This window comes from Nannobrachium achirus (assembly GCF_963921795.1).
Source record: "Nannobrachium achirus genome assembly, chromosome: 19".
Classification (NCBI taxonomy): Eukaryota; Metazoa; Chordata; class Actinopteri; order Myctophiformes; family Myctophidae; genus Nannobrachium; species Nannobrachium achirus.
Window position 1 is genome coordinate 40,611,047 of NC_137826.1, and position 12,390 is coordinate 40,623,436.

Genomic DNA, 12,390 nt, shown 5'->3' on the forward strand with positions numbered 1-12,390 from the left:
GAATTTATTTAATTGGGTTAAAGTAGGCTACTCTGCCAATTCCCATGAAAGAGTTAATATTCTTTAATTTGGAATCAAAACATTGAACATGCCACATGTATCAATACATCTTGGAAAAAGTAAATGTGATGGTTTTGATTGAGTATTTTTGCATTTAATCTAAAAAATGGGGTTGATTTGGAAATCAAAAGATGGCCTGAAAGGTATAATAATGCAACCATTTGAAAGGAAATATGCTACAGTTTCACTAGTAAAGATTGTAGAAAGCAGATTTGATACATTTTACTTGATTATTGTTCATAACATCTCAAAAAAATTAGTGGTGTCCAACGATTAAATATTTTAATCGCGATTAATCGCATGATTATGTAGTTAATCGCGCGATTAATCGCAAATAAGTCATCAGCTTTTATCAGGTCACAAGGTAACTTAGAGGGATATCTTTCAAGTCTTTCGTGGCCCTATTAACTTGGGAGTGGAAATATTTGCTGGATTTATGCAAAAGTATGTTAATCTTTTATTCTAAATCAATTAAAAACCTGAATAAATCATAATGGTATGGCATTAAACAGACTGCAGCTAATGGGTATAAGGATCTGCTAAATGATTACTGTTGTGTCCACCTTTATGCTTTAATTATACATTGTATTTTTTGTTAGATCAACAGGGATGGACCTTGTAGCCAATATAGCCGATATTGTAGCCAATGTTTGTAAATATGCGATTAATTGCGATTAAAATAATTAATCGCGATTAACATAACGGTGAGTTAATTGTGATTAATTTAGTTCACTCGGACAGCACTAAAAATATATATTTTAAGAGATTTTGGAGTTATCGAGCATGAAGGCCATCCACGTTCATAGTTAAACACTGTAGAAAGCAAATGTGAGTATTTTGAAGCACCATAATAATAAAAAATGGCATTCAAGTTTTGGGCATCAAGGGGTTAATGACAAGAAATGCCCAAGGGATTTCACTGGGCACCCTCTTGAATTCTTGTGACCCCAAGCTACAAGAAAATGACTTTTACTGGCGAAAGCAGGTTCAGACAAAAAGTGTAGGACTAATAATGCTAAAAGTAATAATGTATCATAATGATGTCATGATACATTGTGCTAATAATGCTCTGAATGGATTCAGTCATGCATTTGAGCATGCCCATGTGTTTCTAATGCTCAAGAAGAAAGAAAGAAAGAAAGAAAGAAAGAAAGAAAGAAAGAAAGAAAAACATTTTCAGCTATCTTTGAAATATGCAAGACAGAGGTTTAAAGGACAACTTTAGTTTTTTACAACAAGGGTTCATATTTTAGATTGTCATTAAAGAATATAAAAGATGAGAATTATTTCATTTACTTTCTATTGTTTTAGAGATTCTTATTTCAGTGGTTGAGGGCATGCGTACAAGTGGCCAAATATGTCATTTTACACAGAATAAGCCCATTCCCAAGATACAACGCAATTACGCAACCTTTCATGGTTGGATGTGACTTATGGGGGCTAGAAGTGTTACTGTAAATAGCAATAAACAAACTGCTAGCTTAGTGTGTCTAAAAATACATTTTTAGCCACTTGTACGCATGCCCCCATGCGTACGCATGCCCCCAATTTTAGCACGGTAAACGCGATAAAACAATAGAACAAAGCAAATGAAAACATTTTAACACTCACTTTTTCTTTTCTCTAATTACAATCTAAAATATGAACCCTTGTTGTAAAAAAAAAAACAAAGTTGTCCTTTAAGAGATAAAACAATGTTGCACATTAAGTTAATCATCTGGGGACCCTCCAAAATCATTTGGGGACTCCCCTGGGGGTCCCGACCTAGAGCATAGAGGTAGAGCAAGGTTGCAGGCCCCTGGTGTAGAGAGTTCAAACACACTGGAACCAGCACCCCCTGCAGCCCTTCTTCCATACTGCAGACATAACACTTGACATTTTATCTGTATATAAATGTGAAATATCCTGAATACCTTTTATTCCCATTATACTGTGTGTGTAAATATGTTCCTCATACAGTATGTATATATTTCTCAGATATCCCTGTGAAACTCTGTGTCTGGTTTTGGTCTAAATACTCTGCCAACCTGGGGAGACAACGGACTGACCTCATGCTTCCTTCTATGCATGAGGAGTCCAAGTTACTTCTTTTCACCTGATGGGGGAGTTTCCCTGGTTGGACGTAGCGTGTGGAAGGAACAAGTTATTCCAACCAGTTCCTTTCCACTCCATCACGTGCCCGGCTGGCCAGGGGGATCGAGGCAGTATAGAGACCAGGATTACTTCATGTTTTTTGTGAGGGTACAGTACCTACCCTAGGAGACACAGGGAGAACATGCAAACTCCACACAGAAAGGCCCTTTTGCCAATCCCACCTACTGTAGGGTATGGGCACTGATGACCCAGAGGAGAGAACACCCCCCAGCGTCCACAGCATCCCCAGCAGGAATTGAACCCATGACCCTGTGAGGCACTACTGCGCCACTGTTTGTGTGCTATATCAATTGTACACACATGTGTTTATGTATGTATTGCATTGCCTAAAAATCAAACAACCAAGACAAGATCCTTGCAGCTAAATGACTCTTAGCTTAATTACAAATAAGCAAGCCGCATGGTTTATATACCTGTATGTGTGAAGTACAAGAAGGAAGGCACTGGAGCAAACTTGGGACAGTTAAAGCCTTTTTTATTAACAGGGTGCAGGCAAATAACGTGACAACGTTTCAATGTTAATACATCTTCATCAGGTGATCACCTGACCTGATTTCGCTCCAGTAACAACAGAGTGCACAAGGACAACAATGACTCTTCTTGCAGGCAGCTACTGTAGAGGTGAGGTTTTCTTGTAGAGGTAGACATGACCAGGTATGTATCCCTCCTCATGCTCTGACCTTACGTACTCCTGTTCCTCTGTGACCTCCACTGCACTCCACAGCCCTTCCTCCTCCATCAGTCTCAGCTCAAGCTCCAATGCAGATTTGTAGTCCAAGTTGTCCTGGTTAGCCCTAGTCGTCATGCAAACATAGCCACCTGGTGGGGGACATGTGCCACTGCACTGACATGTCAAGGACACAGAGAATTATATGTATTTGACCACGGACCCCATCCCAATATATGTTGTTCCAGGGACCCAGTATCTCACAAAAGTGAGTACGCCCCTCTCATATCTGCAAATATTTAATTATATCTTTTCATGGGACAACACTGGAGAAATGACACTTTCATACAATGTAAAGTAGTCAGTGTACAGCTTGGATAACAGTGCAATTTTTATTGTCCCCTCAAAATAACTCAACACACAGCCATTAATGTCTAAACCAGGGGTCTTCAACAGAGGGTCCGGGACCCCTAGGGGGTCCTCCAAATATTTGAGTAATAGAAAGAGCTTTGGTTTAGAGGGGAAAAAGAGTGAAAGGTCAAGTTTATTAAGTATTGACGGTTCAAGTGGTTAAATATCTGAAGACACAAATTGACATGAATCCAAAATACACTGATGATTGTGCTGTAAAACAATTAAACTATATGGAATCTATGAAAAAGTTGTGGGGGTCCCTGCTTCATCTCTCTCTCAACTAAGGCGTCCTTGGGATGAAAACGTTGAAGACCCCTGGTCTAAACCACTGGCAACAGAAGTAACCCCTAAGTGAAAATGTCCAAATTGGGCCCAAGTGTCAATATTTTGTGTGGCCACCATTACTTCACCAGAGCCTCACAGGTTGCCACTGGAATCCTCTTCCACTCCTCCATGACGACATCACGGAGCTGGTGGATGTTAGAGATCTTGCGCTTCCACACAAAATGTTGACACTTGTGTGTCCCAATTTGGACATTTTCACTTTTGTTGCCAGCGGTTTAGACATTAATGGCTGTATGTTGAGTTATTTTGAGGGGACAATAAAAAGTGCACTGTTATCCAAGCTGTAGATTGACTACTTTACATTGTATCACAGTGTCATTTCTTCAGTGTTGTCCCATGAAAAGATATAATTAAATATATGCAGAAATGAGAGGGGTGTTCTCACCTTTGTGAGATACTGTATATTCAAAGATTTGCACAAACTTTAATGATTTCTTTTCTTCTTTTTTTTTTTCAAGAAATGTAGATCTATACAAGCACATAGCGTGCCACTCGTTGCCACACTATGAGCTTGTACATCTGCTATTTTTGAATAGCCGAAAATGACACAGATGCAAGTCCTCATCTATCTATAAATGCGAGAAGTCTCTGCGTGTGTGTTTGTAATCCGCGTATCTCGAGAACCGTTCGTCCCACCGGCTTCAGATTCGGCACGCGTGCTCCCCGCCGCGGCACGGAGTGCAGTGCCGGGCCTCGACCCGACCCGACGCGCGGTTTTCCCTAACCGGCGCGAAACGTTCGGAATCTCCTTATGCGGGGCTGATTGTTGACATCAGGCTGTTCCGGAGGAAATCGGCGCAAAATCGGTCATTGTGACATCACTGCAGTGCCGGGCGCAAGCGCTGACTCATTGTGACATCACTGCAGTGCCGGGCCTTGCCTCGACCCGACAGATATCTCCGTATATGGGCATAAGACTGAGAACTCCATATATGGGCATATGGGCAGATACAGAGATCTCCATACAGTATATGGGCATATATAGACAGATATCTCCGTATATAGGCATAAAAGGGACACAGACTGATACAGAGATCTCCATATATGGGCATATGGGCAGATACAGGGGCCTAGACCCGACAGATATCTCCGTATATTGAGAACTCCATATATGGGCATCTTGCCTCGACCCGACAGATATCTCCGTATATGGGCATAAGACTGAGAACTCCATATATGGGCATATGGGCAGATACAGAGATCTCCATACAGTATATGGGCATATATAGACAGATATCTCCGTATATCTATCTATAAATGCGAGAAGTCTCTGCGTGTGTGTCTGTAATCTGCGTATCTCGAGAACCGTTCGTCCCACCGGCTTCAGATTCGGCACGCGCGTTCCCCGCCGCGGCACGGAGTGCAGTGCCGGGCCTCGACCCGACCCGACGCACGGTTTTCCCGAACCGGTGCGAAACTTTCGGAATCTCCTTATGCGGGCTGATTGTTGACATCAGGCTTTTCCGGAGGAAATCAGCGCAAGCGCTGACTCATTGTGACATCACTTCATAAAAGGCTCTGACATCACGTACGCCACATGAGTCAACAAAAAATGGACGCATAGTGCAGTGCTCGGCCTCGACCCGACCCGATACACGATTTTCTGGAACCAGCACGAATGGTTCGGATTCTGATGTCTGACATCAGCATTTTCCGGAACTGGCACTGTGTCTGCATAGATCTCCATATATGGGCATAAAATGGATGCAGACAGACAGATACATATATCTCCATATATGGACATAAATGGACACAGGCAAACATGCGAGAAGTCTCTGCGTGTGTGTTTGTAATCCGCGTATCTCGAGAACCGTTCGTCCCACCGGCTTCAGATTCGGCACGCGTGCTCCCCGCCGCGGCACGGAGTGCAGTGCCGGGCCTCGACCCGACCCGACGCGCGGTTTTCCCTAACCGGCGCGAAACGTTCGGAATCTCCTTATGCGGGGCTGATTGTTGACATCAGGCTGTTCCGGAGGAAATCGGCGCAAAATCGGTCATTGTGACATCACTGCAGTGCCGGGCGCAAGCGCTGACTCATTGTGACATCACTGCAGTGCCGGGCCTTGCCTCGACCCGACAGATATCTCCGTATATGGGCATAAGACTGAGAACTCCATATATGGGCATATGGGCAGATACAGAGATCTCCATACAGTATATGGGCATATATAGACAGATATCTCCGTATATAGGCATAAAAGGGACACAGACTGATACAGAGATCTCCATATATGGGCATATGGGCAGATACAGGGGCCTAGACCCGACAGATATCTCCGTATATTGAGAACTCCATATATGGGCATCTTGCCTCGACCCGACAGATATCTCCGTATATGGGCATAAGACTGAGAACTCCATATATGGGCATATGGGCAGATACAGAGATCTCCATACAGTATATGGGCATATATAGACAGATATCTCCGTATATCTATCTATAAATACGAGAAGTCTCTGCATGTGTGTCTGTAATCCGCGTATCTCGAGAACCGTTCGTCCCACCGGCTTCAGATTCGGCACGCGCGTTCCCCGCCGCGGCACGGAGTGCAGTGCCGGGCCTCGACCCGACCCGACGCACGGTTTTCCCGAACCGGTGCGAAACTTTCGGAATCTCCTTATGCGGGCTGATTGTTGACATCAGGCTTTTCCGGAGGAAATCAGCGCAAGCGCTGACTCATTGTGACATCACTTCATAAAAGGCTCTGACATCACGTACGCCACATGAGTCAACAAAAAATGGACGCATAGTGCAGTGCTCGGCCTCGACCCGACCCGATACACGATTTTCTGGAACCAGCACGAAAGGTTCGGATTCTGATGTCTGACATCAGCATTTTCCGGAACTGGCACTGTGTCTGCATAGATCTCCATATATGGGCATAAAATGGATGCAGACAGACAGATACATATATCTCCATATATGGACATAAATGGACACAGGCAAACAGATGGTCAAAGATCTCCATATATGGGCATAAAGTGGACGCAGACAGACAGATACAGATATCTCCATATATGGGCATGAATGGACACAGGCAAACAGATGGTCAAAACGGGTCCTATGACAACAGGTATAATGGGATTTGCATTAAAGGGCGGGGCATTCATTCCCTATTTACATCGTTCCCGAGTTGGCCAGGTCGCCGACTAGACGCTGGGCCGCCCGAAGGGCGGCCCAGCTTCTAGTGGGTTAAATGGGTCTGTCTGCTTTATATGGTAGAAGAATATGTAGAGGCTCGATTCATCATGCAGGCTGGACTTTAAAGTTACTGATTGAAGATAAGGATTTGGCAATAAGTATGTGTTTATTCCAGAGTAAATAACCTCTGTCTTTAATGGATAACTGGCTATGCTTGATACGACTAAACTGGGAGGATGGAGATTGTCGGATTGTCTAGTATTATAATCATGAACTTGCGAGTTGGTCTTAAAATATTCTTTGAAATGTCTAGGAAGCAAATTTGAATGGTGGGTATTGGCTATAGACCATTTCCAGAGTGCTCCCCTGTACAGAGCGCCACCGCAATTCCTGCGGTGTAAACAGCAGCCAGTGGTGGAGTAGAAGTAAAATGATTGAAAATGGGAAATACTCATGTAAATACTCAAAATTGTACTTAAGTATGGTAGCCTACTTAAAGGGGAAGACCACCCATTTTCAATATTGAACTGTGTCATTAATATACCTTAGAGGAGTTGTGTGGAAATAGAAAAAAAAGTTCCCCCCCTTCTGTGTTGCCTAGAACTGGAAGATTGATTTTGGGGTTTGTATTGTAAAGTACAACTTGATGACATCACACATTGTACTTTACAATACAAACCCCAAAATCAATCCTCCAGTTCTAGGCAACACAGAAGGGGGGGAACCTTTTTTTCTATTACCATACAACTCCTCTAAGGTATATTAATGACATATTTCAATATTGAAAATGGGTGGTCTTCCCCTTTAACTCATTGAGTGCCAATCCCGAACTAGTTCGGCTTTATTAGCGTATCGCAGAGTGCCGATCCCGAACTAGTTCGGCTTTAAAAAGAAAATATAAAAAGATTTTTGAAAAAGATTTTTTTGAATTATTATTATTTTTTTTTGGACCCCATCAAATCTGGTGAACATGATTTCAATCGCGATTTTGCATGTTCCACCCCATACAACCCCATCTAACATACAGGGCAGCCATTTTTGTTTACATAACATGTAAAACATAATGGCCATTATCTCAAGAATGCCTGAACGGATTTCCAATCGGATTTTTTGGTTTGAAAGCTGTGAACAAACTGCACAAATCCACTCCACTCCAATGCAATCCAGGATTGCATTGGATTTTTTAGAGCTCATTCTTCTCTGTTTTTTTCCCATGCATGAGGTGTGCAAGGTTTAATCGTGGCTACATTGCAGAAAATAGATCTTCTAAAATGCTTGGTAGCCAATAGCTAACTTCAAGCTAACTTCATCCTCTTCCTGTACATGCACAAAGGAAAGTGTTCAGGCAAGTCATGGCTGCAGGGCTTCTGCATATACCAGCATATCTCTATGGGATTTTCTATGGCCACTGGGCGCCCTCTAGTGGTGAACGGGGTGGCACTCTTAAGTAAATGTAGGCTGCAAGTTACTTTACACTTTACTGTTTACACTGCAGAAATGGCGGCGGGTGTCGCTCAGGAAGTCGGTGAAAAGAGAGAGGTGAGCTCACCTGGTTTGGCTGCCCTACAGAGATCTCTGACCACACTGACAGGAACATGGCCATGACTCAGAGCTCCTACAATCACCACCACATCAAATGAACCTGCTGGAGGAAGTAACATGGACAGTAAGACCGAGGAGCGAGGAGGTTTGGTGGTCCGTCCGTCTTACTAAGTATAAGGGTTTAAGTGGTTAAACTGAAGTGATATTGACATTCTAAATTTTTAATTGGATGATTGATTTTTCTTTATTAAAGTGTCATGCTTCCAACTCCAAGGAAGTCCAGCCCATATGGACGTACATGACACCTTTACATTTCTTTTGACAAAAACAATGAACCAACACAATATTATCAAGGTGTTCTGTGGCACCACTGGACATAATAGAGTTATGAATATGTATTTATCGCTCTGATATAGATATATTTCATGTGTATACATGTGCTTGTGCATATTAGGTAGCCAGCATGTCTCTTGTGAGTCAGTTTTGAATAAGATTATGTATCTCTCTGCAACATTGTTTTGGTTTAATGGCTCCTAGTTTAAGTCAACAATATGAAGATAGTAAGTTAACATTTAAGATGTAATTGTTTACAGTTTTGATATCACAACAGCCCAGGAAACTATATAAACTATGTGCGTACTATTAATGTCACTATGTATCTCTGTGTTAAAGTCAGAAGAATTGATGTCTTCCCTGGAATTAACCAAATACCATTATAAATAAGACATTTCCTCTGTATATTGATGTAAATAATGATTTCACTGCCGGATAGATATGGGGATGAAAAACAAAGCTATCAGCATCCTAGGGTGCCACAACACCCATCAGCACAATGATCAATTAAATATCAGCAGTAATAGCACTGCATTACCCCAGTGGATAGGTAGTGGCTCTGTTCCCAGCATGCATTCTTTGAGGTCCTGGTAAAGGCCATTGTGTTTGGCTATCTCCAACATAGACCTGCTGCCATCAATGCCCACTAAATGTCTGAAGCCATGGCTTTTCATCTTTTCACAACAGAGAAACACAACAAGTTAATGTGCAAGTTAGTTAAACCCTCCTAAATAGAGGACTAGGAGACAAATTACTCAATTATGATTAGATAATTAGGCAGTGTTATGTTCCTGCTGTTTTTTGTCACACTATCATAAAAATAATGGTATTCCATTCTGTCTCCAGGCAAAGATAATTTGTGTATTTCTGGATAAGGGAGGTCGATTTTTTATAATTATTAGGGATGGCCGATATTATGGGCATATGAAAACAGGCTATTTTATTAATAACAATTTATATGACCCTCCATTGGACTCAAATAAAATTAGCTGACCTTCCCTTGGACTAAAATTAGAAAGGCATGCCACTCCCCTATTTATCTCCAGGGGTACCCTTCGTTCACACTCGTGTGAACTGAGTGGTGGAGGCTGCGTGTGTGTGTGTGCGTGCGTGCGTGCGTGCGTGTGTGTATGTATATGTATGTGTGAATGTGAGTGTGAGTGTGCCTGGCCGGCTGGCCTGAACAACAGCGCCCCTCCCTTAACCTTGTGTGGTCAGAAAAGGTACTGCAGGCTACATACAGACAGACACGCACGCACGCACGCACGCATACACACACGGCCACGTATAGGAGACGGTGTAACCACCGCTCAAAAAACAACCTCCATTACAGAAATTATTCAATGCATCAATCCATGCTCATTCACATTCACTCTCTCTGTGTCTTGTGAGTGTACCTGAATGGCCACCAGCCCAGTACCACAGCCCACATCCAATACCACTGCTGCCTCGCGGTCGCCATGGAAATGGGAAGAGATGCTGTTGGCTGCTAGAGTCGGTCCCTGGTATTCCAGGAGAACAGTGTCCTGCACAGGGCAGTCACAACAAAGCACAAGTGTTTAGTATACTATACATGGGAGAATGAAATAGCAAAAACATCACTATGCAGCATCGTGTACAGAGATCATGACGAAGGTGCTGATGAACGAGTAATGCTCAGTTTATACTCTAGCAAGCAAAACGTACAACAAAGTTTGTCATACGTTTGTTTAAAGGGATGGTTCACCTCACCTCACTTGTTTCACAGTCGATTACTCACCCCTTGAGGACTTGAATTCATGTTTTTGTCGCATTCCTAAGCCAATAATTTAATGACCAGCAGTGTTTCTCTATGGAGACACAAAGAGCCTGCTTTGTTCCCTATGGAGACACAAAGAGTCTCCTCAAAGTATTGACTTAAAAAAGTCAATAATAATAAAACCTTTTTAGCTGGGTTGCTGAAAGCCACACAGCTCAATGGATCGCAGAAGAACTGTGCTGAAGTGGCGTCATCAGGAAGCACTCGAAAATGCAGACACAAGTCCTCTGCCTCGCGGAGCTAGGCTCACATCACGTGTTTGTTTCTATTGGATGGTGCGCTCGCCGCTGCAAAGGATTTGAAAACGCGCTCTCGCTCTTTTTTAGTACATTTAAAAGTACTAAGTACTTGCATTCTGGGTACTTTATAAACAATAGATGTTTTGTCCTTATGTAAAATGAATTAATTACTTGATCAAAGTATCAACACTGCAATATAGAAATACTCTGTTACAAGTGAAAGTCCGGAATTCATGGGGAAATCCCCCCTTTCAGGTGAAAAGAAGCAACTGGACTACTCGTGCATAAAAGGAAGCATGAGGTCAGTCCGTTGTCTCCCCAGGCGTGGCAGAGGGAGAGCAGAGCCCAGGATTACAGTTTAGGCAATTGGCACCGGGTGAAACAATGAGTTACAAAATCGTGGGATAAAAAGTATTAAAAAAAAAAAAAAAAAAAATCCGGAATTCAAAATGTATTTGAGTAAAAAGTATGAAAGTGTTGGCATCAACATTTATTTACAAGTAAAAGTACAAAATGGTTGACCCACGGGTGGGTCATGATTATAGCATTAATCAGCAGTAGGCCTACATTGATTGATGAATAATTTATTAGACAGAAATGCAAAACAGTCAAGTACACAATCTACACATGGTGTAGCCGAATGTATTATTCTTTGTTATGCTAAAGAAAACGACAAGTTATCCAGCTTAATATTGACTATGTCAATTCTAGTTTTTTATCAGCAACCCCCCTATTTCCACAGTTACCTGATCATAGTTCTGGGCCCAGCTGTTGTAGAAGGCCATCTTATCTCCTATCTCTGTGTTCTTGTAACAGGACACAATCACATCCTTCACCATCTCAAGTGTTCTGCTGTCACCTGACATCTTAAACTGCACCTGTATCATGACAAAGAGCGGCAGTGAGTTGGTGATCTAACACAGTGTTCCCACTCTTTTTTCAATTATACTAATTATTTCTAAGGAACTTTATATGATATATTATATACATATATCATTTATTGTTATTTGTTATATGATGCACTTGTATCTGATAATACATTGTTAATTTGTCTTGGATGGTTAAAGATGATCTAATGTGCTTTTCCCATTTGCTTTAAAAGATGAAAATAGCATCCTCTTTCAATTCCTATCATTCCCCATCCATGGAAATCTGCTGAGGTGATGCAAGAGGACAATTATTTTTTTCAAAAATGTTTTTTGGACCTCCAGAGATGTATTAGGCATGATCGTGATCGCGAAATTGCATGTTTAACCCCCATAACAAACCCCATCTTTCAAACATGGCAGCCATGTTTTGTTGGGGTCCGCTCAATATCCTGACGGGCCGCTGTCGGCAGGTTAGTTACTCATGTTTGTTTACATAATGAAAAACATAATGTAAAAACATAATGGCTGATATCTCATGAATGCCTGAACGGATTTCCAAGCAGATTTTTTTGTTTGAAAGCTGTGAACAGCATGCACACACGTGGTGCATGATCTAGGCATGAGAGTGCATGATCCGTGCACTATGAATTACATGGAAGTCTATGGAGACCATGGCACCTTGGACCTTCAAAGAGTTTTAATTGATTGCAACAAATGTGTTAAAAGAATTCAGCCCCAACCCATGGGTTGAGTAAGTATTGAACTCACCTTCAGGGAAGTCCCCAGAGCTGAGAAGAATCACTTCAATGATGTCTGTAATGTGAAGT

At 42.1% G+C, this 12,390-nt stretch overlaps 1 protein-coding gene across 1 annotated transcript; it reads right to left on the reverse strand.

Moving 5' to 3' along the window:
- Positions 1-2,824: 2,824 nt before the first annotated feature.
- Positions 2,825-11,581, reverse strand: LOC308304840 (methyltransferase-like protein 27; the record flags this gene model as incomplete). Its single annotated transcript, XM_080749468.1, has 5 exons — positions 2,825-3,033; positions 8,332-8,424; positions 9,196-9,331; positions 10,055-10,183; positions 11,441-11,581. 5 exons carry the CDS (start codon positions 11,579-11,581, stop codon positions 2,825-2,827), a joined length of 708 nt encoding a protein of 235 aa, XP_080605594.1.
- Between the last annotated feature and the right edge of the window lie 809 nt (positions 11,582-12,390).